The 27,845-nt window shown below is 43.1% G+C and overlaps 1 protein-coding gene across 10 annotated transcripts in view; it reads left to right on the top strand.

Moving 5' to 3' along the window:
• The window catches only part of Pex5l (peroxisomal biogenesis factor 5 like), a 202,199-nt gene that overhangs the window by 39,071 nt on the left and 135,283 nt on the right, over positions 1–27,845 (top strand). For 3 of the 10 annotated variants that reach the window (XM_041659556.1, XM_041659555.1, XM_041659553.1), the window contains exons 1-2: positions 20,721–21,714; positions 23,135–23,206. The exons of 2 other annotated variants lie outside the window; for them this stretch is intronic. In XM_041659556.1, coding sequence (XP_041515490.1) covers positions 21,622–21,714; positions 23,135–23,206 — 165 coding nt within the window. In that variant the 5' untranslated portion in view covers positions 20,721–21,621. Of the gene's footprint in view, positions 1–20,719; positions 21,715–23,134; positions 23,207–27,845 lie in introns of those variants that run through there. 5 more of the 10 variants (XM_041659554.1, XM_041659558.1, XM_041659552.1 and 2 more) reach the window with 4 other exon arrangements.

The following is a 27,845-nucleotide window of genomic DNA, read 5'->3' as shown; positions in this document are numbered from 1 at the left end:
CCTCCTCCTGAGTGTTGGGACTAATGGCATGGACCACGATGTCTGACTAGGGTATTTCTTCTTTAAAGTCATATTGATTCTCAAACTTGCTGTAACCCAACTGAATGGAAGTCTCTGCAAGCATGTGTGAAGCTTCCCTACACACTCAAACTCTTTCTTGGGAAGCAACTTTGCTTCCATTTTCTGTTTCTTCAACTGTCCTGTGACAAAGTTCACATGCGATTATAACGGGAGTCTGGATAAACACATATAAAACACTTTGAGTGTGCCTGCCCACGTGGGGAATACTCAGAAACCTTTATTATCACGAGCTCATGGGACTATCATGAGGATAATGAATGTAAATACTCAGTGAGTGTTAACAGATCAACAGAGGCGCTTTGCAAACACACATGCTACCCAAACGCAACATATCTGTGACGTTTGTATTCTAAGCAGCATAGGAGTCTGAACAGCATGGAAGTTGGAAGTATATGTAGGCTGGCATGGCCGCTTTGCCAAGCACAGGACTGTATACTTAAGAACCTATTTTAAATTCCCTGGATTATATTTTTGAAATACCAAGATCGCCAGTAATAATTCTGAAATGACAGTAGAGGATGGGGAGTTTGGCAATTTGCTTCCTTGCACACTAGGATCAGACAAAATCGGTCTTAGCCTGACCATATCTGGAACTTCTGGGTGCTTGACAATGAATATAGGAATTCAACAAATGACAAGAAGGAACTGGGTAACGAGGATGAGAATGAGTCTACTTGTAAGCACACAGGACAATGCTATGAGATGCATTCTAAAATACATACATCATCACTCTTAAAATAACTTTAAACAAGGAATTTAACCTTCCCCTCTAGTTTGATTGTCATAATAGTATATGAATTAGCGGTTATAGGGGTAGACTGGGTAGATTGTTTTGGCCTCATTTGCTTGGTATCATTAATTCAACAGAGTTACTCAAGCTAGCATGGGGTGCTGGTCCTTATCAGTCAGATGGTTAATTTTAAAATACTTCTCTCATGGGGCTTTGTTTCAGGGCTCTGCAATGGGTACTGGTTGGACAGACAATTGGGAGCTATGGTCCCTGGTTGCAGAAGTTGCTAGAGTCAGACACTGTTCTTTCCGAAGCCCTTGGCCAAGAATTTGAGCTTACCTCCGACTCCTTGCTGGTGATTTGACCCCTGTGTCTTGCTGCATGATTTGTCTTCTGAAGCAGGTGGTGACGTGTGCACTTAGTGACCTTGAACACAGTCTTTCTTGTGTCTCTTTAGACATCGACCGTCAATTTTTTCTTTCTGCCATGTCTGAATAGAGTCTCACGTTTACCAACTGTTCTAGAAGTGCAATTATCAGGAAACGCTAAGTGTATCAGGTACAGGAACGGTGTTCGCAGCAACCAAAAGACAACGCTCAATCATGATGTCGATTAATGATATTGTAATATATTGCGATTATTTTTTTCTTTCTGAGATAGGGTCTTGCTATGTAGCTGAAGATGACTTCAAACTCATGGTCATCCGGCTTCCTCCTCCCAAGTGCAGGGATTATACTTATGAGCCTTCACACTTGGCTTACTGAATATTTTTTTATTCCATTTGGCTTTTTGCTTTAATTGACCATGGTGCTTTTTTGTTGCGGGAGGTCCTTCCACCTCTCCAGCCAATAGCCACTGAGATACCAGCCCACTGGGGCGTGGTCTCTCTCCCTTTAAAAAAGTGGCTACTTCCCTTCTCGCTCTCTTTGCTTCCTGCTCCAGTTGCTGTGACTAGACTTCTTCCTGATTGCGCAGAGGGCAGTTGTCTGGGATGGTGATCTGTAAGTTTTTTTCCCCTTTAAATAAATACCACCCTATTAATCATAATTCCAAACTGGTGTGGGATTGTTTATGATTTACACCTTCATCTGCCCCTTAATCCCAGTGCCTAGCTTCAGCTGCAAAACCCTGCAGCTCTTAAGAGGTCCTGCCACGAAACATTTAAATGGTGTTGATAAAAGCCAACTGAATGCTTGTTTGTTTTCAGCAGTAGCAGGAAAAAAACCTGTTTTGTTTTAAAATGCCGGCTTTCTGGGCTGTCCTGCCAGGGCAAACTCTGACTGTTTGAGGCAGGAGGGCCGGGTACAGAGAGATGACTTGAGTGTTGTCTGTTGCAGCTCACTTGCTGGCAAGGACCTTGAAACGCCATAGAGTTGTGTCTATAAACATGGTTACAGCCTGTATCTCCACCATGAGGCTGGAAAGCTAAGGAATGGACTGGATCTAGCTGGCAAGGCTACGGCTTTAAACCTACCCATATTGCTCAGTAATTTAAAGGCTCATGTGGTCAGAAAAAGAGAAATATACAGTAAAGAGAGATTCAAAGAAAAAGAAAATTTCTAAATGGTGTGTTAAAAATATATGCAGGCTAAAAGTTAAAGTTCTTAAAGTAAAAAGGTTTTGTGGGAGCCTAGGCAGTTTGGTTGCTCACCTTTCTAGACTTGGATGGAGGTGGGGGTTCCTTGGACTTCCCACAGGGCAGGGAACCCTGATTGCTCTTTGGGCTGACGAGGGACGGGGACTTAATTGGGGGAGGGGGAGGGAAATGGGAGGCGGTGGCAGGGAAGAGACAGAAATCTTTAATAAATAAATAAATTTAAAAAATTTAAAAAAAGGAAAAAAATCTAAAACAAAAATAAGGAAGAAAGAGAGTAGTTGGGTGTGGTAGTACACACCTTTAATCTCAATACTTGGGAGGCAGAGGGAGATTGACCTCTGTGACTTCAAGGTGTGGTAGCACACGCCTTTAATCCGAATGCCTGGGAGGCAGAGTCAGGCAGATGTCTGAGAGTTCAAGGACAGCCTGGACCACAGAGTTATTTCAGGTCAAAGATATACAGGGAAACTGTCTCAAAAAGCAAAAAGTTAAAAGTAAAAATAAATGAAATAGAGGTTAAAATAAAGCTGCACAAAGATGGAAAATACACGGAGAATCTTGATACTGTATGCTATTATGCTCTCTTTGAATTGTTTGAATGCTGAGGAAGAAGCAACAGCTGCTAAAAGATATTTGTTTATAAATGCTGCTGAACTAATCCAACATAGATATTTTGAAAATACCTTGACTTCAGAATTTGGATCCAAGGATATGATACTTTGGAAAAGAGATTATTCTTTCGTTTTCACAGAGGATGAAACCCTGTGGATTGCTTCTATCCCAATATGGTATGATGGACCACGTCCTCCTGAAAAGTTGCTGTGAACACCTTCAAAAAATAACTTCACTCAACTGCCGACTGAGATGAACCTAGCACACAGGTTATACCATAAAAGACCTAAATAACAGTGCTCCCATTCAGCAGGAAGCAGTTTGGGGAGAAATAACTGTGCCCATGTTCCCATATATTGTTTATAAATGTTCTTTTACATTTAAAGGGGGATATGATATAGGTATGAATAATTTGCATTAGTATAGATTTTGCTTTATTGATAGAGATTTAAGGTCAATTTTGTTATATGTATATGTATTTCTAATCTTGATTAAGGTATTGTGATTGTGTAGTTCATTTTTAAAATGTAATGTATAATTAGGAAATATAGGTTGTTAATGGATAATCATCAATCATAGTCAAGCTTGTAGTCATGTTAGTTAGATTTTCTAGATATATAGAGATATATTTCAGTTAGATAGGCATTCTTCACATCTTTCAAAGGCTACAGAGTATGGCATTTAATGTTTTAATAACTTAGGGTTTTTCATGACAATGAGATACTCTGCTCCTGGCAGCACCAATCTACTTCAAGAAGAAGATGGGCATCGAAGAGGATCCTTATGGAGTTTGATAGCCATTTGGGCAAGAAACTGCTCTTGCCTGGACTGTTGCATAAACTGGACACAAAGAACCCACAGAGAGAGGACTGCTGAACTTGCCTAAAGGTGAGGTGATCTTTCGGAGTTCCTGATTCATGAAAGAGTCTGCGAGACATTCTGCAGGACACAGCAGATAGTGACTGAACTGACTTTGAAATTTCCTGCTTCATGGAAATGTCTGCTGGAAACTATGGGACTGTAGGCCGAAGATGGATGCCCCAACAGTGCAGAGGAACTTTGGGTGACTGTCCAGGCAGCGAGATGTCTCTGTGATTTCTAGAGTTTTGTAAGTTGCTTACTTCTCATTTAGTTAGGTAATATTATCTTCTTCTGGAGTCTTTGATGGAGTTAAAGAATATATAGATAGTTATAGTTTTCCTTAGTTATGAAAAAAGATAAAATAGATGTAAATATTGTAATTTTTACTTGATAACTGTTTTGTTATATGTAATTTTGCTATGTTAAAGTTAAAGCCTTCCTTTTTTGTTTAAACAGAAAAAGGGGAAATGATGGAGGAAGGTCATTGGTTAAAAAATAAAGAAACTGCTTGACCCTCATAGGTTAAAACATAGGTAGGAGGAGTAAACAGAACAGAATGCTGGGAGGAAGAGGAAGTGAGCTCAGACTCGACAGCTCTGCTCTCTGGAGCAGAGGCCATGCTCCCCTCTCCCTGGCAGACGCGATCGATGAAGCTCCAACCCAGGATGGATGGACGTAGGCTAGAATCTTCCCGGTAAGTGCACCTTGGGGTGCTACACACATGATTAGAAATGGGCTAGTTCAGGCGCAAGAGTTAGCTGAGAAGAGGCTAGATAAAATGGGCCAAGCAGTGTTTAAGTGAATACAATTTGTGTGTTGTTATTTCGGGGCATAAGCTAGCCGGGAGCCAGGCTGTGGAAAGAGGCCCGCAGCTCCTTCAACACTTTTTCATAACCAGTATAAAATTGTTAGTTAATTGACTTTCTGAACATTAAGAAAGAAAGAAAAAAGTCACAGCACTTGCTACATTAAAACTCTGCTCGTCCAAACTCTTGAAAATAGGAACACTGCGCTTAAAAGAGTCTAGATGAGACGATTCGGAGCAAACAAAGATAAAAACAAGGCTAGCGCCCAGACGGTGACGCAAACCAAAATTCTCCTCTTGCTACGCTCCAAAGCCTCTGTCTGTAGCTTTTTGTGTGTCCTTGATATTTTCAGCCACCCCTGAAACACACCGCTTTAGAAATCCAGTTTGTGTTAGAAGACTCAACAAAGAGGTGAACCCAAAACCAGGTAAAGCCCGGGAGCTCCCTGCAGCTACTTGACCACAGCATCTGAGTCTGGTTCAGGTGGCCTTTTGTGAGGTTGGGGTGGGGGGTGGAGCTAGAATGCTTTATGTTGTTTTGGTTCAGATTCACAAGAAAGCAAGGCATCAAGGGAAATTCTGATGTGCCCATGGATGGCAGCTGAGCCATCCAGGGTCGTCTTAAAATAAAATTCTGCTGGGTTCCCTCAGGACAGCTTTCTGAGTTGACACAGCAAGGCTGCTTCTCGCCAGGTTCTATTTTTAAGTCCCAGTTCTAAAAAAAATAGTCTTTTAACTTCAAGATTGAGTTTCTAAACCATCTTTCGTGAGTCTTGCCATCTTGCCAGAAAGATCATTTGGTGGTTATACGCTGTGAATTCCGCCTGTTAAGAAGAAGAAAAAGGAAAAGAAGGAAAAAAGGAAAATTGGAAGACAAGGGTAAAAGACTGGAAGGCAAGATGGAGAAGAAAGGAAGAGGCATGGCAGGTACTATTTATGGAGTGTAATTAAACCAATCAAGAAGGGTTCTGGGCTGGGAAAATGGATTAGTTAGTAAAGTGCTTGCCTTGGGCACACAAGGACCAGAGTTCAATCCCCAGAAGCCAGTTGGAAGCTGAGAGACTCCTGAGGGTTTCCTGGTCAGTGGCCCAACCTACTTAACCATTTCCAGATCAATGTGGAACTTTATCTCAAGCAAAGTGGATAGTGCCTGCAAATGACACCTAAGATTTACCAGGGAGGATGGTCCCCTTGCAGCTGGCACAGAACACACCCAGACACCAAACTCTCAGCACAGAGGAGATTTATTACCCCAGAGGGACAAGTGGGGAAAGGGGTGGGCTGCAAAGGCAGCAGCAATAGCAACAAGCAAGAGAGCAAGAGAAGCAAGAGAGGGTGCTTCTGTTGAGGGAGTGAGCATTTAAGGGGAAGGGGAGAAGTGTGTGCAAGGAGAGTTGGTAAGTCCTGATTGGCCATATTAGCCAAATAATGAATTTTGATATCAGACCATGCTGCTTTGTCTCGGTAATGAGTCAGTGGCCAAAGAAGGAACTAGAACTTAGGAGCTATCTTAGGTTTGTAATGGTTTTTGGCAAAGGAAAAAGGAAAGAGGTAAAAGGGCAAAGTCTGTCTACAATGTTTGCCATGCTCCAGCCTGCTAGAACTCTTCAAGTCTGATCTCTAGACTCACGTGTGGCATATACACCTGCACACAACATATCATACAGCCACAGCCACCCACGAGCCTGCGCATGCATGCATCACATACACAAAGAAGATCTACTCTTATTAGTTTACATGGACTTGCTTCCTCAGCAATTCAAGAAGACAGTCTGTTATTGCTCCCAAATAAGAAGCGTGGACCTGGAGAGGAAATCACTCATGCAAAACAATGCAACCAGTACATGGCAAAGCTGGCTTCGAGCCAGGCAGCCTGATCCTAGATACAGAACTCTTACCTACTTCTGTGTTTCCAAGTCAAGTATTCAAGTCTTCAAAGTACTAAAAGATTGTTGCAAAGATTGTTGCCTCTTGCAGCTTTTCTTTTCATAAATTTCAACACCATCAGTCCTGCATTATGCAGCTCTAACCTTTATTTGATGAAATTATGTTGGATGTGGCAATAAGCGGAAATGTATCCTATCCCATTTTCAAGTCAGGAAGCCTTGGAGCTTGACTTTCCTCCTCTGCCATGAATAGGCCAAATGACCCTTGGAGCTTGGTGCTCCTCCTCTGTGATGAATAAGCCAAGTGACCCTTGGAGCTTGGTGTTCCTGGAGCATGGTCCTCCCTCCTCTGTCATGAATAGGCCAAGTGACCCTTGGAGCTTGGTGCTCCTCCTCTGCCATGAGTAGGCTAAATGACCTTTAATGTGAACCTAGAAAATCGGTTAAATTTCTGGAACTTTTTATTTCCTCATATGAAAGTCAGGAAAAGTATAAATAAAAACTAATAGTATCACAAAAATTGAATATGATAAAACCCACAGTCTTCAGGCTAGCACATAGCAAACCATCCTTCTCAGGGAACATTTACTAGAATCAAAATGTTTGACAGTTTTCTGCATTTCATTATCTTTATATAAAGTTGTATATAACTGTATGACGAGCACTCTTGAGAGGGTCCCTCTGAGTGCTGCCCATTGTCTCCACTATCTATGATGTGGTTTTAGCTGTCAACTTGACATGATCTCAATTAACCAGGAATCAAGTCTCAGGATGAATTATCGAGATCAGATTGGTCTGTGGAGGATTAGCTTGATTACATCAACTGAGGCGAGAAGATCCAGTTACTGTGAGTGGCACCATCCCTCAGGCAGGAGGTCCTGGGGCAAGCTAGCTGAGAGCTAGCAGCTTTAGTTTATCCCTTCCTGCTGGGACTGTGTCACTTCAGGTTCCCAGGCCTTGTCTTCCACAGTGATGGTTTGTAACACCGAACTGTGAGGCAAATCAGCCCTTCTCTATGAGGTTGCTTTGGTCAGGGAATTTCTTTTAAAGTTTTTTATTATTTTATTTCACTTTATGTACATAGTTTTGTATGGTGCCCTCAGAGTTCAGAAGCAGGCATTGAATCTTCCAGGCCTGAAGGTTGTAAGCTGCCATGTGGGTTCTAGAAATCAAACCTAGATCCTCTGGAAGAGCAACCAGTGCTCTTAACCGCTGAGTCATCTTTCCAGCCCTTGTCAGAGTATTTTATGACAGCAACCAGAAATGAAGCCAAGACCCTGTCCTTATTATCAGTGTTGGGATCAGAGTGCAAAGAAAGCAATGATTACCATTACTATTTCTGCTCATCCTCTGCTTCCCCCGGAGTCGAACCTATCCTGATGGCTGCAGCCCACCTGTCTTCTCCCTCTGCCCCACCAGATAGTCCAGAATAGTTACTAAACACCCCATTGCTGAAGGGCTCTGGACAGGTTCCGGGAAGCCTGGATCCATACTTTCACACTGCAGGCTCCTTTGTAAACCTAGAACTGATTCTTCTCCCCCCCCCACCCCCAACTGGGGACCCGAAGCCTGGTCCAGCCGCTGGTAAGTCCAACTAAGCCAGTCTGTAGTGAGGCAGGGAGGGTGAGGAGAGGCGATGGCCAAGTCCGGCTGAGTCATCTCAGTGTCGTTATAAAGAAATTGGGCAGAAGTACCAGAAGAGCTGACACTAGGAGGATGTGGAGAGAAGATGGAGTGTTTGGTTCCCTGGGCTTTTTAAAAGAGGCTCGAATGAGGGAGGACAGCAGCCATTCAATGTGAGACTGTCCATGGGCACTCAAAGCTTCCCCGTGCCCGTATCAAAAAGCAGAAGAGTTTGATCTACCTGGTCACCTCTAAGAGTGGCTGCAGGGTGGAGGTCAACAGTATATATAGAACGCCCTTTGGCTTGTAGCCTGGAAAACTTGCTTTCCTGTCACGCCCCCACCCTGCGGCTTTTCTGAAGCATCTCGGGATGTCATTCATCTATTTCTGACTTATTGACAGCCTGTTTGACCGAGGAGTTCAGGAAGACCAAAGCGGCACGGACAGTGCACAGGCTACACTGGTGTGCTAAGAAGGAAAGATAATAACATAACTACCCTACTATGGCTTGGCAGACATTGTTTCCCACACCACTTACAGGACGAAGGTGGTGACTTGGGACGATCTGGAACGATGTTCAACTCTAAGAGAAATCTCAGAATCCAGCCAGCTCTGGGTTCCACTGTCTACATTGTTGGTAAACATAAGGCTCATTTTTTTTCAACCCAAAGGATAAAGCAGTCAGGAATAGAAAATCAACAGACCTGGAATTGATTCTCTGTTCGAGTACTTTCCGGGTGGACAAATAACTTTCTTCTCTTAAAATGCATTTCCTCTACTGGAAACAAAGAGACCAGTATTTTCTCTCATGAAATTGCCTATGAGCACCACAGGCCCTAGATCAAATACAATGTCTGTGAACTCTGCAGCTTTAAAATTCAAACACATGCTAAATAGCACAGAGCTGTTTACTAGAAAATTAATTGGATAATTTATTTATAGGGCCTATTATGAAACTTTCCACCAGAATCCAGATGAGATGAATTGACTTCGCTTAGCATTATTAGAAAGTGGGAAAGGAAATAAAATGTGTTAACTGTTAGATGCGCGTTTCCATAGGAGCGAGCAATGTCATCCATGGTTTCTTACTGCCCTCGCATGCCCAGTTACCATTTAAATTTATTACTGACCTGTGGACTAAATACTTATGACTTGTCTTCCAGGCCAGCAAATAAAATTTTCAGAGCTCCTAGTAAAAGGAAGAGAGAGAGTGGAGAGAGAGAGAGAGAGAGAGAGAGAGAGAGAGAAAGAAGAAAGGAAGGAAGGAAGGGAGGGAGGGAGGGAGGGAGGGAGGGAGGAAAGAAGGGAAAAACAAAAGGGAGGAAGAAAAACTAGCTTGCAAGTCAGCTTTTCTATCACCTAAGAGAAAGGCTGCTCTCCCCCTGTTGTCTTGGTGGCTTCAAACGTTTGTCTCTGTGCCCTGTAAACTTAAAACTAGCTGCAGCCCCCTCAAAATGGCTTATTTGTGTTACACACATTGTCCTATACTCGATTAGGAAAAAAACTTAGAATTTAACCATTTATTAAAACTTACTGAAAAAGAACAATAACAATAATATATTTATTGTTTTGAGGAATAAAAAAAAAATCTCCGCTGGCAAAGGAAGTTCAGCGAGAGGGAGAGGCATGACCTTGGTTTGTGCTGCCGTAAATTCCTTTCAGAAGGAGCTTGAGTGGGGGAAGGAGTCTCCTATCTGCTTCTGCAGCTGCACTCTTGTGTTCGCCTTTCTCCTTTGAAATATAAGAGAATTCATCTTTACACAGTGTATGTTGAGAAAGGCGTGTGCCTCAGTGGCTTTCACAGTAACGGTGGATGCTCTTGGCTAGCACAGTGAAGTAGGATGAATCCCTTTTGGTCCACTAAATAGATATTTAGTGGGACGGTGCCATCTGAAGCTGTACCAGCGAACTCCACGCCATTCTCAGTTTAAAACTCTTTTGTTGCCTTGTATTTCAAATGGCTCTTAGCTTATTACTCCGGAGACATGCATGGTATTGGTCATTTGGGAGTATTAGTACATTGGCTCATACCATCTATGTGGTACTTTACTATACAGCACCAAAACACACTTCATTAAGATTGCCACTGGGCTCATCAGAAACCGCGTTAGCTATTGCAAAGCTGGGAGTATAAAAATGGAAAATGCACATTTTTCAAAAACTCCAGATTTTTATTGAAATCTTGAATTTTGGCTTTGAAATAAGTGAGTCTTTTCATCTATTTTCAAGGGGGGAAAAGTCAGATTCCTAAGTAAAAGTGGATGGCTCAGGCACACTTGCACACTCTGCCCCAAAGTCTTTGATTTGTGTTTAGGTGCCAGCAGATCAGCCAGCCCCTTTAGAGACCAATGTAAAGTGAGGCAAGAGCCCTCAGGGCTGCGCATGGAAACTCATCCCACTCCACAGACCTCCTGAGAGGCTCTCAGGGACTCCAGGGCTTTGCAGATGGCCCTTAGCTGCACTACTGTCTCCAGGGTTAACAGGAGTCTTAATCCTGATGGCTGGGCTCTTAAACTTGCTAAATGGAAGCCACTAATGCCGGGTGAGGTAGACAGGTGTGCTGGGCATGGGTGAATAGTAACATGGCAATTGTTCACAGTTATTGCCGAGTCAAAAGGACGGTTGGTGTTTGTGCTCGTCACTCTGCTGCCTCTGAGATAAACACCATGGACAAGGCGCCTTACAGAAGACAGGGTTGATGCTTTTCACTTACGGTTCCAGAGGATTAGAGTTCATGATGGCAGGGACAGCCTAGCAGCAAGCAGCAGGTGTTAAAGCTGGATCACCTAACCTCCCCAAAGAGTGCCATCATCTGGGGACCAAGTAATCAGATACCCGAGACAGTGGGAAACATTTCTCATCCAAACCACCACAGTTCTACTGTAATATCATTTATGTTATAGAATATACAGGTATGCACATATCAGTAGCTCTATGAGAGAGAGAGAGAGAGAGAGAGAGAGAGAGAGAGAGGAGTAAGAGAGCCCTACGGTCTTACCTGTATACCTCAGGCTGGGCAGCGACTTGTGAGCCTTCTCCCTCAGCCTCCCAAATGCTAGGAATACAGTTGGGTACCACAATGCCTGGCTTGCATTGTAGGTGCTTAGTAAACACTTTCAATAAAATGAACTGCTTTAAAACCAAAGGACAGCATTACCTCATAACTCTAGCTTTTCTTAATGTTCCTTCTTTCTCCATATATAATATATATTATTGTTATAATATATAATACTGTATACATATAATATCATATCTGTGTATAGATATCATTGAAAGCGTCTCTATCCAACCTTTCTGTAGTAGTATTCAGGAACAAGAGGCATCGTGGGTGAACTGGCTCAACAGGCAGGAAAGACACTTGCCCTGCAAGCCTGCCAACCCTGGAATCCACAGTGCAAGGGGAGAACTGACTTTCAAAAGTTGTCTTCTGACCTAGACACACACACACCTCGGTGCAAACATACCTGCACAGACGCACACGAATAATAAATAAATTTTAATGTAAAAAAAAAACGGAAGAAGAAACCTTAAGCAAAGCTAGAGTGGTGGAGTGAGGCCAACCTTTGTTGTAAAGCAGTTGGTTTATTGACACCATTTACTGAGCACCCACCTATAGTCTTAGCACTGGGGAGGCTGAAGAAGAAGGATCACAAGCTGCTGTGCAGCCTGACATACATAGATAAGATCCTAGCTCAAAACAAAGCAAAAACCTGCTTTAAAAGCCCACGAAAACAAAAGGAACTTCCACAGTGGTAGAGGCTCAGGCTCAGTTTATTTTTCTTTCCAATCAGAAGTTGTCACTTTGTCATGGCTAAACATTTTCCCACTGGGGTAGGGTGCAACCGTGGTGATTCCTATTGCAGACTCACTCAGTTCACCCTGAAGGCCCCACGCTCCCCTACTCAGGACCGCTGGACAAGATAGCAGGAGTTTTCAGACTTGGTGGCAAACAGGATCTGCCTCTAAAATGGCATCCATGGTGATCATGTGCCAGTCGTTCTGTGTCTTGGTACTAAATCAGTACGTTACTCTGGGGAACTAATCAGAGACTGGACGCTCCCAGGTGGCATTCCTAGCGCTCTCAGGTGAACACCAGCTACTGCTTAAAACTCATGCATGCTTGGACTGTATTTGAATCTAATCCAAATACATCCCACTGCTCCCCTCCAGCTCCTCCTCTCTTCTGTCCCATACCCATTCCACTTCCAATTTTATGTGCTTTCATTTGGTGGCAGCACCGCCAAATACCAAGTTCCTTTAGTGCTGTCTGTACGTGCACAGCTGTGGGATGTCTTTGAGTGTGGCTACCCTGTCAGGACTCACATCCCTCCAGCAGCCGCTAGCAATGGTCAATAGTTCCTCACATAGGGGTAGGGCTTTATGAGCCTTTCCCCCATCCATGCCAGCCTGATCTTGTGCAGGTCTTGATGTGGTCACTGTCACCGTGAGCTCCCATGTGTAACTGTGTCATCAGGTTCATCAATGACTGTTTCACTGTAGGCATCCACTTCCCCCGGTGTTTACCCTCTGCCCTCCCATCTTCTACAGTATGTCTCCTGAAGGTTGTGGAAGCCTTCTTGAGGGGAACAGCTAAGAAATGGAATTGGATTCCTAAAGCGTACCTTAAGTAGAAAGATGCCAAGATTGAAACTGTGGCTGGAGGAATCACAGAGGGTGTAGTAATATTTTGTTTGTGCTTTACCAAATAAAGCTTGCCTGGAGATCAGAGTGTGGAACCAGCCATAGCGTTAGCCATCGAGGCGAGGCAGTGGTGGCACATATCTTTATTCCCAGCACTCTGGAATCAGGGACAGATGGATCTCTGTGAGTTCAAGGCCACTCTGGGCTACAGGAGATTAAATCAGTCTAAAAGAGAAACAGAGCCGAGCGGTGGTGTCTCACACCTTTAACCCCAGCACTAGGGAGGTGGAGATGGGAAGGGATCTGCCTGGGTGGATAGAGGGATATAAAGCAAGAGGAGACAGCAGCTCGGGATTCAGTCTAAGGTTTCACAGAGTCAGGCTACCAATTCAGTGTGAAGATTCCATGGAGGTAAGACCTAGTGACTGACTGACTGCTTCTCTGATCTGTCAGCTTTCAGCCCCTAATATCAGGCTCTTGGTTTTTACTATTAAGACCAATTAGAATTCCTTCAATATCTGGTGCCCACAGCAGCATCAGGAAAGACTAGCCCTTCATAGAAGTGTCCCTTGCCAAGGACTAAGAACAAGCATGCAGAGCTGAGTATCCTTCAGGGTTTTGAGATGGCAACATGGAATTAGGTATACCAAAATTGGTATACCAAAAGTGTCTCCCAAGAAGCAAGAACCACCCAGCCAATGCCGTGAAAGAGGCTGAAAGACACAGTCAAGGAAGGGGCCCCAACCAACGCCTTGCAAGAAGATAAATAGTGTGGCCAAACAGGATCACATTTGGGTTTTCTCTCATTAAACAGTTTGATCCTCTGGCAACTTGAGTGCAGGTGAAACGCAATGCACTGTGAACAACTGATTCTTGCTGTTTCAAGGCTGAGCTCTGGGGGTGAGGCTCACCTCCTTTAAAACACGTTTGCAAATACGCTGAAAAAAATACGCTACCATTCAGTATTCATTCCCACCCACCCCACCCATTGTTCCCACCCCCATCCCACCCCTGCCAGCAGAGGCTCAGCTCTGGATTTGCCTAAGGAATTCTTGTTGCTGTAGCTCCCCCAAGTCACCCCCACAATAAATCCTTTCATACACTCTACAGCACAGTTTCACATTGTGTTTCTGCAAACAGACTCACTCTGTCCCATCAGCTAGAAACAACAGGGAAAGTTGAACTATTGCTCACGGAGTGCAGATGTGTCTGTCACTACTTGCAGACATTCCTGTCTGTCAAAGTGCTTTCCCTCGGGTTCTTTGTTCTGTTAACTTTTTTCCTGAAATAATTATAACTATAACAAGTGAATTTCTAGGTTTATCCTCAACCCACTTACTTAAAGTTTGAACTTGAGTAAAGGAAATGAAGACATTTTATGCCTTATAAAGCCAGCTGTGAAAAGGGATCCTCGAAGTGACGAATTAGGTTTGTTGTAATCTACCCCTGACAAGCCACATCTTCACAGGCTCTTGGCAGTCACATGCTGACCCTCAGTAGCTCCCTGCTTCTCTCTGGCCCCAACCTCCTTTTCTCCAGCCCACTCCCACTCTTAGCAAGAGCAGACTGTGTATAACACTAATCTGATCATGTTGCTCTCAGCCTCACCAAAGCTAACATCCCCACTTACAAAAGAATCTACATGAAACAACCTCAGGGTGAGTCTACTGTGGCTTTGCCTAAGCAAACACATCAGTGCCTGACTGGCAATGTGGTGTGTTCTGTCCTGCAGCCTCTAATGATGACTTTCGTTCCTCAAGTTTGCAATCCCTAAACATCAAATCCCCCTTTGGGGTCATTTTCCAGCAAGTTGCTTAAGTTATTCCAACGTTACCTTTCAGTAGAAGCTGCCTTGCGTTCACTCACCAGCTACTGCTATTATTCCATACCTTCATAATAACATGCATGATTTGGGTTTTGCTGGATGTCCTCTAGGTTCTGCTGCTTTTTATTTCATCCCTGATTTTCCCATACTCTGTGGATAGACAAGCTACCTGTGGCCTCAGATCTTTTTAAGTTGGAGTATCTTGTGGCTTGGAAGAGCTCACCAATAGCTGCCTAGAAGTATCACCCATAAAGACAAATAGGAAGTCTAGACAAGCCCACCCTTTAGGAAGGACTGACTTGTGTGTATCGAGGCCATCGCGAGCTTCTAAGCATTATAGAAGAGGCATAAAGAAAAGGAATCAGCTGCAAGCTGGTGAAAGTGGCGGTGGCAGAGAGTGGTAGCTGAACAGGACGCCTGGGTATCAAAGTCAGGGGAGGATTCCGAGGGAGGGGACAGGCTGACCTCCAGGAAATGGTTCCATTCAAGAGCAGAAAAGTATTATGCCAAACTGTCACAGCTGAGTACCAAGTATATGAAAATGAAAAAAAAAACACACACACACACAACACAAGTCCTTTAAGTCCATTTGGGCCACAATAGAAATGCTGATTGCAGCTCTATCCATCACACCACCTCTGCCCAAAGGTGCACAACACACTTGAAGACAGCCCTTGTCAGAAACAACATTTCATAACATTCTTATCAAGCCTGCATCGACATGTCAAAACCTGGGCTGGATGTGTGAAGGTATAAAAATAAAGAAATAATATGGCTGGGAAAAAGAATATTTTTTTTCTTTTCATTAAAGCAAAAATACTGCAGTCCTATTCCACAAGGTGTTTGGTGCGTAATGTGCTGATCCGTTGTTACAAATGGCAGCAGCAGCAGGAGGCCAGGTGCTCCACGGAGAAAAGAAAGGACTAGATGGAGAGGCCTGGGGTCAGCGCACCTGTGTTTGAGGAAGTGCCGCATGGCTTCATGCCCACCACGCAGAGCCGGTACATAAGAGAATAAATATTGTCACTGGGGCTGTTAGTGCAGGACGTCATCACTGTGTCTTAGTTGTAGCTGCAGTGGTTTTTATTCTCATATTTCAAACAACCAACGGGGAGGGCTTTCTCTTCTCTTAATTGTGATGGCTGTGGGGCTGAACCGGGAGAAAGGGGTGGTGTTGGAGAGTAAGATTCAGTTACCGTTGGGGATCCAGAATGCCATGCCCACTCTCCTACTCCTTCCTGTCTTCCACAAAGGACCATGTATGTTAGGTGTGGAAATGAAGAACTTTGTTTCTTTTTCCCTTAGAAATAGCATCAAAGGCCATATCACGCCAGATGCACAGATTGTAATATTTAATTTTTAATCATTCATGTCTTTAGAAGGTCATAACGTTTTCATTTATACCCATTGTAGTTGGAATTTCTAAGGAGCATGTGTGTGGAGAAGACAAGCTTCTAGATGAGAGAAAAGTTGACCTAGAATGTTCTGTAAAAAGCACTTTAGTCTTGCTTGCTGTTTCCTTGAATGTGTTTTTGTTTGCTTTGTGGGGTGAGGGAGAGTTAAGAAATGGCTTCTTTATTGTCTTTAAAGCCATGTAGCATTTGCCTGACTCTTACAGAATTGAAATTTCAATTTTAAGTTTCATTTGCTGCCTACTTGACCTCATTGTGACACCAAGTGCTGTTCCTTAAAGCCAGTGTAGTCTCTGGGAAGCTCTGCCCAGGGGTGCACTCCGGAGGCACGTACTTCCATGTATCGGGAGCGCAGTGAAGCCATTTGCTGCTTGTTGTATGCGGGGAGACACTAAGATGAAAGATAAAATGAGGTCAGTAATTAGCATCCATTTGCACTGTCTATCAAAACATACATTTGTCTCAGAGAGTAGACTTGTTTGATCACTTGCTCTTGCCTGAGAAGTATAAAAATCCCAGCCCTTTGATCAAAACTCCTCCTCTCTAATCCTCGGCATGGGACCCATCTCCAGCACTGTGCTAGGAGTACAGCAGCTCTCTGATTTTCAAGTCGATACAATGACTTGCTAGAGAGAAGAAAATCCTGAGTGTTTAGTTCACCCTTTACTGAAAAACAAAATAGCTTTGCACTGCAGAATTTTAAAAAACAAACCTTGAAAGAATGTGTAGACAAGGGATAGCATGTATTGTTCTTCAGAATAAGCACTGCAGACACTGGGACTGACACAGGAGAATGCAAGGGTCAGGAAAGGCTAGTAGTAGAATCTAGACCATTTACTGACATACTGGCTGTCTGAGAGCCACTAGAAAAGCCAGGGCCAGTGGTGGTGCGTGTCTTTATCCCCAGCACCCTGGGCAAGGAGGCAGGAAGATCTCCAGGACTGGGAGGCCAACCTGTTCCACATATCAAGTTCTAGACTAGCAAGGGCTACACAGTGGGACTATAAAGAGTAAAGAAAATGATGAAAAGCCAGCATAAAGGGCAGTCTGCCTGACCACCGTAGAAACTCCCGGCTTCATGGCCATGACCTCACCCAGCTAACGACTGTTTCCCCTGGTAGACTTGGCCTTAAAATAGGAAAGACTACTAAATATGTGGGCTTGTGCATGATTTTCTGCATAAGCACTTTAAAGTGTCACAAGATAGTTGATGTCTTTGTATTCTCTTCTTACTTGGTAATATACCTTCATAACTGAATCTGTGGGCCGTGTGTCCTGCTTGTGCAAGTCAGGCCCAGAAATAAAAGAAAACAGTGAGCCCTGTGGACGCTCTGTTTTACCACAGCATGAGAGCACAGGCACACGCATGCGCACACACAGGTACATGCACACATACACATACACTCTCTCTCTCTCTCACACACACACACATACACACACACACACACACTCACACACACATTCACACACACATACTCTCTCTCTCACACACACACACACACACTCACACACACGTACACACTTTAGTCCCACATTTAACCCTTACTCTCAGGCTCTGTAACAATGATATTTTCCCTTCCTGAATGTGAATGAAAAAAAAAATCAGGGGTTTGACAGCCATTATTTCATGTCTATTTAAGAAGCCTGCCCACTCAGGACTTCGACCTAGGAAGAGTTGACAGGTATCAACCTTTCCATTTGGTAAAGGCTGTCCCTCCTGTTTCCTGTTTTCTCTTTTCATCATTTCTTTGGCTGTCTCAGCAATGTCCTCTGTGGCTATGCTGACACCATGGACCTTAGAGGAAGGACATAGGACCAAAATACTGTCACACCATGGAAGGCATGCTCAATACAATGGAGACCTAGCGTGTTTATGCCACCATCCTGTACCACTCACCACCAGAGCCCAAGACCACTCAGACAAAGGGCAGAGTCTGTACCGGCACTCTTCTGTGATGTCTGTAGCCTTCCCAACAATTGCTTGGCTCTCTTAAGCAATCAAATTTTGTTTCCTTTTTGGAATTATGAAATTCATTTTTATTTCAGAAAATACTCTCACGTTTAAAGAAAAAGCTGCGGGCCATTATTAATTCTTTCTCTCAGAGAAAAATAACTTTTAGCGTTTTGTATAGAATCCTCCTGATTCTTTTTCCTCAAAGATTTGACACATAATTATAAAAGAGAAGTTGCTTTGTCTAAACAATTTTTCCTCTTGTTTTCTGCCCTTCCCCTTCCGCCCCCACCCCGTTTCCCTCTGGCATCTGTATTTTCAATTTTTCAACGGTTTTCTTGTTTTTCTTGAGTTGTAAACATGCTCAGGACTTTGGTAAAGAGAGAGAGAGAGAGAGAGAGAGAGAGAGACAGGCTGGGGGCCCTTGAGTCTCCCCATAACCTTTCCTCACGTCTTTATCTTCAGCCAGTCTTCCCGCTCCTCCTCTCAGCGTCCTCTCCCCATCTTCACTCCCCACAAGCAATATACCTCACCCGTCTTTGCATCTGGCTTCCCTCTTTGCTTCTCTTCCTACTCATTGGTAACTTCTGCCACCTCCCTCTAGGGAAGGCTGCAGTTCACACTGTCACCTCCTCTGTCACCTCTGTAGCACTTCCACACTCTCCTCTTACTCTCCCTCTCTCCCCTGAACGTTCCCTCTTCTTTTGCTTATTTTTAAAGCAGAGCTGTTCTTTAGGCTTCTGAGTTGAGTCCTCGTTTCTTCTGCCTCTCGAGCTCATCCGCCGCCGCCATTTTCTTATTCACCTACCAGTATGTGTAGCCCTGTCTCTTTCCTTAGAAATGGATGCACATGTCCCAAAGGTCAACTAGATGTTTCTACTTGGCAGGACTTTTCTGAGACACCACAAGCCCGTCGGCGACCTTGTGTGTGCATTGCCTTCCTTACCCTTTCTGGTTGCTAATCTGTTTAGTAATCCCCCTGATGGTGGATGCAGAAGGACAAAGAGAGTGAAGGACTCCGTGAGTGAGAGTGGACCATTCCTTCTAGTTTAACAGTGAAGAGAGCAGAGAAACGGGGATGTGAGGAAATCGCCTTCTAAGTTTGGGAAAACCTAAGCAATTTGGTGGGCAGTGGGAAGAATTGTGGTAGAGAAGAGATTAAAGATAGGGGACACTGGAGGGTAGGATAGAGAAGAGATTAAAAATAGGGGTCCCTGGAGGGTAGGATAGAGAAGAGATTAAAGATAGGGGTCCCTGGAGGGTAGGGTAGAGAAGAGATTAAAGATAGGGGACACTGGAGGATAGGGCAGAGAAGAAATTAAAGATAGGGGACACTGGAGGGTAGGAACTGACCCCAGACAACTCTGAGACCGAGAGCTAAAATGGCGATGGGAAAATCTTAGCTCCCTGCCACTATTGTTAATTCGCTGTGTGACTTTTGCTTTAATACATTCTTGCCTATTAAATATCATGAAGCAGTAGCTAAATCATGATAAACCATTGTTGAAGTACCTATGTGAAATATTTAACCTTTACATTCGTGTTGACATCTAAGGTTAAACAAAGACTACAACTGGGGACAATTTATCCTGTTAGATGCAAGCATTCCTTTTCCTTTCAAAACTTCCTATGGAGTTCCATTCCTCATGAGTATGAGGAGTACTTTAAATTCAGTCCACAAACAGCTAATACTTTTCAATCGAAACTCCTTTTTAAATTTCTTTTGGTAGGACTGGAGGTTGAACCCAGGGCCTCATGTGCTCTCAGTAAGTGTTCTACCACCAAGCTGTATTCCCAACCCACAGACATTATTATTATTATTATTATTATTAGTTCATATTCTGAAACAAGTTGCTTCATTTGTGGACTCAATGACCTCAGATTCTATTGATATTTGCTATAGATTTTCCCAGTCTTTTTTTTTTTTTTTTTTTTTTTTAGATTTTCCCAGTCTTTTTCCTCTGGAATAATTTCCACAATAGCATCGTCTTACAACTTCGCAAGTGTTGTGATTTACTTAATTCAAATGAAGACATCCATTTTTCAATTCCACTTCCATGGAAAGAAGGAGGAGGGACAGAGAGGCAGTGGGTAAAGGTGAGGAGAGGGTGGAAGTCTGAGTAGGGCCAAGTTGAGTTGCCAGGTACGTCTGTAGTTCCTCTGGAAACCACAGATATGACCCGGTTGGATGGTATTCCGGAGACTGCCAGCAGAAACAAAGAACCAGGCAATCTTGTTTCGAGCTAGTCTGATTGAATTCAGGATGATGTCACTCGGAACGGTGGGGAAAGATAAGGGACACTGTGTTTGGGGTTTCAGACATGACCCTCAGCCTGGGCTTAAGGCTTCTCATAGGCAGGGAGACTATCATGCCGCCTCTCATTTCTCCGCCTCGAGTCCTTTCACCCTTTTAGCTCCGTGGCACTAACAGTTCTTCCTCAGATGTCCTTATTAAGAGTGTACAAAAGTGACCTCAAGCAATCAGCCTGAGGAGGCCGGGCCTTGAAGGCCTCCTTTCTCTACCTCACTTGAAACCCTCAGCTTCAGCATCTTTCCAGAGCTGTGGGTGGAGCGCAGGACGCGATTACCCTGTGGCTTCTCCTCCCCCATAAGCCCCGCCCCTTCACACTTGGACAGAGGGCAGATTAGCTTTCTTCCTCCTCCTAGTTCTCTCCTCTGGCTGATGTGCAAGATCTTGCAGAAGCCAGGGACTTGCTTCTGGGCTTGGCAAAGTGCATAGGAAGAAGCCGGGACTTCCCGGCTGGGAGGAGGGGGGAAGCTGAAGATCCCTGGCTTTGGCTCAGCTAAGCAAAGTGGGCAGCTCAGTGCTTGAAAGAGGATTGTGCTCGCACTAGAGATCAGTAAGTGGGCGGCTGTGTGAGTGCCCCAGGGTCATGGGATAGACTTGAGGATGAGGCTCGATTCTAGGGGAGAGCTACGAGACTGCTGTCTCTGTGCGTGTCGCGTGGAGGCTAGAGACTTAAGCCCAAGAATCAGAACTTCCAGTGCCTCCTCCCAGTCCTGGAAAATGACAACTTCTACTGAGAGAAATTTGCACAGACTCTTCTTTCCTGACCGCTCTTCCCAGGAAAATGTGCTACTAAATCAGCCAGAGCTGGGATTAGGTGGGGAAAGTGAAGTGTAGCATTACCAGAAACTGCAGTCTCGAATTACGTTCTGTGTGTGCTGGCGTTCTTATATCTATTAACAGAAATTGTCAGCGAAGTCTGACATGGGGGGCTTAAGTGGGGAAGTTGAGACTTTCTGTGACCAAGAGGCTGAGGAGTCCCTATGTAAGGGATTAAATGTAATATTTATCTAATAAATAATAGGTGGGGTTTTTAAAAAAAAATCACTAAAGGGGAGCAGCAGCCAGGAAGCATAAAAGTGCATGATAATAATTAGGAAAAGAAAATTTCACATCCATAGCTTTTTGTAGCCAAAAATTTCAGGATGTTTACAAAGTCATAACAGTGATGCAGGAATACTTCAATTATCATTGTACATTATTAATACTGTTGCCGGGCAAGATCTGTGGTTCTCTGGTCAGCAAGTTCTGGCAATGAAGCCACTGCCGCTGGTGCAAAGAATTCTGGGATGTCTGACAGTGAAATGGATGGAAGGACTCACATTCCATCTCTACTTAATGCCCTTTTGTCCAGAAACCGGGTCATGCAGATGAGCTACTTGGTACGTATACAGATCAATATGGGGAAAAGCATTTCTGAGGGCTGCAGAGCAGAGAGTGTCTCAGCTGAGCTGAAAGGACCCAGAAGCCAGGAGACAGGAAGTCAGCTTGGCTCAAATCAAACTTCTTCGCGTTGTTTTCCTTCCACCCTGGAAGGAAACCTCAGATAAAGACAAGAGTAATATCTGGGAGAATCACTGGGGCCATCTGTTCTGTCCTGAGTGTCAAAGTTTATTCATGTGTGGATGAAGTTGGGGGTTTTTATTTATGCATCCCCAAACTTGAAGTCTCTGATCTCTGTATTACAATAAATGGCATAAAATATATCTCTTGTGGGGAGGGAGAATTATTTTGAGATATAACATATATTTTGAAATATAGCATTTTCAAATATGAATTCAAAGGGGAGAGAAAGACTATGTTCTGCAGCATAAAGAAGTCTCGTGACATGGCCACTGATAGGCAATACCTGTGCTAATATGACACCAGAGACTGAAGTTTAGAAATCTAATTGCTTAATTCTAGTTTGTGTGGCTAGCATCCAAAGCAAGGCGGGTTTTGTCTGGTTGTTTTTGTTTTCTTTCTATTTGGACAACAGAAAAGTCCATGATGACCTTTGTCTTTATCTGTCGTTGGTATGAAAGAGTTCCATTATACTTCTGATAGTCCCCCTGGAGAGAAAAAGATAAATATGTTACCATTTTTCTGCAACGTAACGTAACTGTGAGATGATTGTTATGGTTGGACTCCTTTTCCAACCTTAGAATTTGTATTTATGAATTTTGCTATAGGAAGAGGAGTAGAAAGTGGTCATTAGGACCAATCATAACAATAAAATAATAAAATGGCAGTAAATCGTACTTATAGATATGCTTTACTCTTCCAACTTCATAAACCACTGAATTTTGAAGCATATTATTTGTTAAAATTACTTTTTATTTTCAACATTAGTATTCATGTGATTTATTGAAATATTAAAAACCTGAGAGTTTGTTGGCTGCATTATATAATACTTCTCTTATTCTTAAAATATATAAGGCATGAAAATATAACATGTGATGGTTGACATTTTAAGAATAGTATAATTCTAAATGAAGTTTCTGTTCTTGAGAAAAATCTGCTAAGAGTCTTCAAAGAACTGCTGGTTTATCTCAGAGTATTAGAGAATCTTTGCTGAAACTATAGAATAAGACAGAATATTGAGGAGGGACTGAGGGCATAGTCCTTGGATGTAAGAGGATAAGCAAAGTCAGTGTAGAGGTATAAGATGGTGGTTTGCTGTACATGAGGGACTGATGCCAAGAATGATGCATTGTGATTAGTGAAAGAGTTAAGTAGTTTTGTCTTTATGAATTATTAAGTAGGAATTAAGATATTTAATGAAAAGAAACTAAAGTATATTTAAAATTGTTCTTTCACAAGAAAAGTAAAGAACAAGGCTATGGAAAGCTAAGCAGTGATGAAGACCTCGAAATAATTGTTGATCAGAAGCAGGTAAGTGAACACTCCATATGTTTCCTGTTGCCATTAGACTTTGACCTGGTAGCCTTTGGGTTGAGAACCCTTCCCAACAGCTGTTTTAGCTTGTCTAACTAGAGCTGTTATTAATAGAGATTTGAATAGCATCAATGCGTCCCTCATCTCTGCTCCACTGATTTCTGTGTGCTGTGAAGATGAACAATAAGGCATGAAGCAAGGCCGAAAGGAGAGAACTCTGTAGACTCAATACAGTGAGTCAAAGTAACATAATTTGATTGAGAAAAAAAAAGATTTAAGCATAATATCTAGGAAGCATATTTTCTTAAAAATGAGAAACAATACCATTGATGTGTCTTGTAAAACAAGGTATGATCGAGGGAGTTAATAAAAGATGTGAAATTTGAGATATTTAAACTTAGATCTTCCCCAGTTTGGTTTCTGTTTGTCTGCAGTGTCAAGGTGATTTGAAATGAAAAGAGATTGCTGTATGGTCAGTAATGCTGCCCAGAATTTGAGAACCCTCTAGCTTGGATGTTATATTGGCCCATAAGGTGCAATGAAAATGGCTTAACAGAGCATAAACAATGACACAGCAGGGAGTGGACAGTGTCCAGCCAGAACACTGGCTTGGCATTGGCTCTTGACATCTTTGTTAATCATCAAGGAGACAAGGTAACTGCCAGTGTACTTAACATACATGTGGCGTTGTCTCTGAGGGCAGCGTCAACAGTGGTAATTAAAAAGTCTGAGCTAATGAGGATATTAGAAAGTAGCCATTGACTAACAAAATGGCTATTGAATTTGGACAACTTTCTCGTCACGTAGTTGGTTCTATGTCGTGGTGTTGACACTAAGGAAGCCAGTGTGTGTGTGTGTGTGTGTGTGTGTGTGTGTGTGTGTGTCACATGGGGAATGGCTACCAAAACGTTGCAGTGGAAAGTCATTCATTTAAGTCCTGCTTGTTAGAATGGTTGGGGAAACTGAAGGGATCTCCTGGAAGATCTTGGCTAAGCAAAACATTTCCACGAGAGTTCATGGTCTGTGGGCACAGCAGGACTTGTCTCATCACCTTGTGCTTCCCGCCCTGTTGTGACTGCTGCCCCCGAACACAGCGATGTAGGGGTGTGAGGGTCTGGCCAACGCTCTGCTCTTCAGTGCCAGGTTGGCAATTTAACTAATAAGGTACATGGAGCCCCAGTGTGCGCCTCTGGTCTTTTAATTATGCTAGATTAATTACTTGAGACATGCACTCTAGACCTCCCGTGGACTGTGATTCTGGTGAAGGATTGGACCGACCTGACAGACTAGTAAAGGATGCGTGAATGTACCACAAGAAACACACACACTCACACATACACACAGACACACACCTCTATCAAAATGAAGTTAGTTTCTATTTCTTGTTTAGTCCTGAATCCTTACTCTTATACTTCATTTTTATCTTCTTCCTCCTCAAAGCTTTTAGCTTCTTCCCTTTAAGCTTCATGTTTTAACATATTGTTGTCATTCAGAAAACTCCAGAATTATTTGTCTTTGTATTTTTGATGAGGAGTTCATGGAGGAGAGACTTCATTTTCCCATGCTGACTTTCAACAAATTTATACTGTTGGGACCACATACTTCCAGGGCAGTCACCAAGTCGGTACCACCTGGAGTGACCCAGGACTGCTGAGTCATTCCTGCTAAAACTTGTTTCAAAACATGACAGATTTGAACACGGTCGGCTTAGGCACTGACTGCTGGCAGAGAAGAGTCTGCCCTCACTCTGGAGGATTTGAGTTTTGAGTTTTGAGTGAATCCTTGGTTGAAGCAATGGCAGTGTTCACACCCCCAACTAAAATAGCAAGGAAAACACGTTATAAAAATTCTTTATAAGACTCCAGGAAAGTTATTTCTAAGATTAAGAGACAAGCAGCATGTTTGTGGGTACATGCATGTATCAAATACATTTTTGCTCCAGAAATGAAATTGTTCATTCCATATACATAATGGAATTACACAGATATGTGTAATAACATTTAAACTTTGTGTCCCTATGTACCATTTCGCCAGTAATCCTTATGGCAATCTGTATCTTCAAAAAGCATTTGTTTGTCAATCTTCGTATAACTCCAAGTAGCTTTCCTAGTGACTGCTGTCAAAAGAAAATCTAAAAGAAATAAATAGCGTAATCGAGGTTGTGTGATGGGCAGAAGTTGGTGATCTCAGGAAGTCTGTCACTTAACTCCTGTCCCTCTGCAAGTGCTGTGCACGCTGCAGGCCAGTTTGTCAGTCAGGTGATTGGCAAGGCTAGTGCTTCCTCGGAGAGAGCAGCCTTGCTTAGGTAAGCACATGAAGAGCAGAAGCAGTGTGCAGGATATGGGCTTGCCACCACAGGCTGCTGCCCTCCAAAGGGCAGAAGATGTTGCTGTGTCATTTTGATGTGGAAAAACAGAGTACATTTTGGAAATGCGTAAGACTTTTGCTTTTGATGGGCAAGAATGTACTTCTCCCTTTGCGAAAGTTTCTTAGCAAATGTGATTCATAATTCATATTTTAAAAGTCACAGAGGATTCTCAAACTAGTACCCTAAGCTAATAGGCAATATATGTTCCTATATACATGTATGCACACTTTCACATACTTAATTTAAATATGAGCGTATTGCATGGGAATTGGAGTCCATATTTGCACTTGATATTCCCAAAGGTTTTATGCTTTAAATAGAAAAGTAATGAAAATGAATGTATTGCAGGTAAAATCTTAATGGCCTTCAATTTCAAGTATTTGCCATAAACATAGCAAAACTTTACTTAATGAATGCTATATAAAATAACTTCTAAAAGAGAAATCATATATGTGTATGTGCATGCATATCAGTTTTATCAACAAAATATTCTTTCTTTATTGGAGAAGACAAGGGTCTTGATTGTTAATTAGTCTCAAGTAAACACAAATTATTTCCTGAAGTTGCTGCTATTTCTGGAGTGAGACTGGATGAAATGGAAAGGAAAGTATCTTGAATTTACAGTCTTAACCACCTTGACTAAATAATGAATTTGCTCTATTTTAAATTACTATTTCAATTGGATTCGGCTTGATTCAAGGTTTCCTGTATGTTGGGCTACAGAGCTGGTGTCTAAGATATTTTCAGATTCCAAGCAGACTTGAAGTAACAAAAACACACACGATAAGTCCAGAAGCTTGAGGGTTTATGAAGGATACAGAGCTACAGGTTTGAGCATTGTAAAAATGCACGTATAGAATGCTTGGGTCTGTTTGATTCTGGGGACCTGAGGGGAGTTGGTCCCGTGTGTTTCTTGGCGCACTAAGAGAGGAGATGCCAAGAACCAGCCAGTTGTGAGGGAGCACATGCATTAGGTCAGGGCATCAGTCCTTGGCAGCCTTGGCTGTGCCTGGGGAGCTTCCTGGGCTCACGCCACTCATTGCTAACTTTGTGATGTGAGGTTAGGCCTGAGTGTTACATTCCTAACTCCTCCACCACTGCTCTGGTTTCAGCCCACACTCTAGGACACAGAATCCAAGAAAATAGCTATTGCAGTTCTGAAAGTGGAAAAAGATATGGGGAGGTCAATAAATCTGATGTTCTTCAAGTGGTTATTACCTGGAAACCTAAAAACTAGAATGCATAGATACTCGATACAGTGGTGCCTGAAAAGAAAGTCACCATAGACACTCCCAACAGTGCTGCCTCAAAGGGCCAAGCCTGCAGTTGGGTTGAGTTAGCCCTGTGGTGGCCCTTTTGGTCCTGAGCCCCAGAAATCACATTTCTTGTTTGTAAACTAGTGCCCCATTTGTCCTATCTAATGGTTTATTGGAGCCAAAATCTGTTAAAGACTCCGAAAGGCATAGATTGTGTGCGCTATGTGGAGGACCTAATCAGTCATATACTCATCCCAACCCCACCCCCACACAATTTAGCAAGGCAGAACCTTGAGACCTACAGTGATGAATGGACTTTCCCAGAGTCCCTAGTTTGGTACCAAAAAAAACTGATAGCCATGGACCCCTGATGTGGTCTAAGCTCTGTGCCCTCTGCACCATTACTTATTGCCCTATAAATTGGTATAAATTGATTCTGTTTTCTTGGTCTACTTACATAAAATCACTACCTGGAAACTGTCACAGTTGACCATGGTCTGTTACTGCTCACTCACTGAGATGATATACACTTCCCACAAATACTTGTTAACTCTCAACATCCCTCTTCGCCTCTAGGCATTACAGAAAAAAAAAAGATTCTTCCAAGGAAATAAACAAATAAAAGATAGGGGATGGGGGGACAGAATGGGAACTGCAGGGTGGCTGCTGAAGCCACGTGCCTTCTTCCCTCGCCCACCACAATACTCAAGGGAGGGCTCCAAGCACACGAGAAACAGGACAGCACACATTTTACCTAACCTGAAACCTTTCTGAATCTCATTAAAACTTGTGAGAGGATCCTGAGCAGAAAGCAATGCACATCAGGACTATTTTCCTAAAGAAGAGGAGGAAACAAAGTAGAACTGTCCCTTGCATCTCCCACAGCCACAAGCTTTTTAGTAGGGTTGCAATCTGCTCTGTCCTAGTGGTTCCATGGGAATGAGTTGCAGAAGGGAGATCAAGGCCAGTGTCAAATAAAAATGAAAGAGCGCGACCCAGCTTCCTCCTGGCA

Source organism: Microtus oregoni, unplaced genomic scaffold (assembly GCF_018167655.1).
Source record: "Microtus oregoni isolate MIOR12 unplaced genomic scaffold, Mior012 000010F_ref0000083, whole genome shotgun sequence".
In the NCBI taxonomy this organism is placed as follows: Eukaryota; Metazoa; Chordata; class Mammalia; order Rodentia; family Cricetidae; genus Microtus; species Microtus oregoni.
Note: the sequence above shows the minus strand (reverse complement) of the source record. Positions and strands in the feature narration are given on the sequence as shown.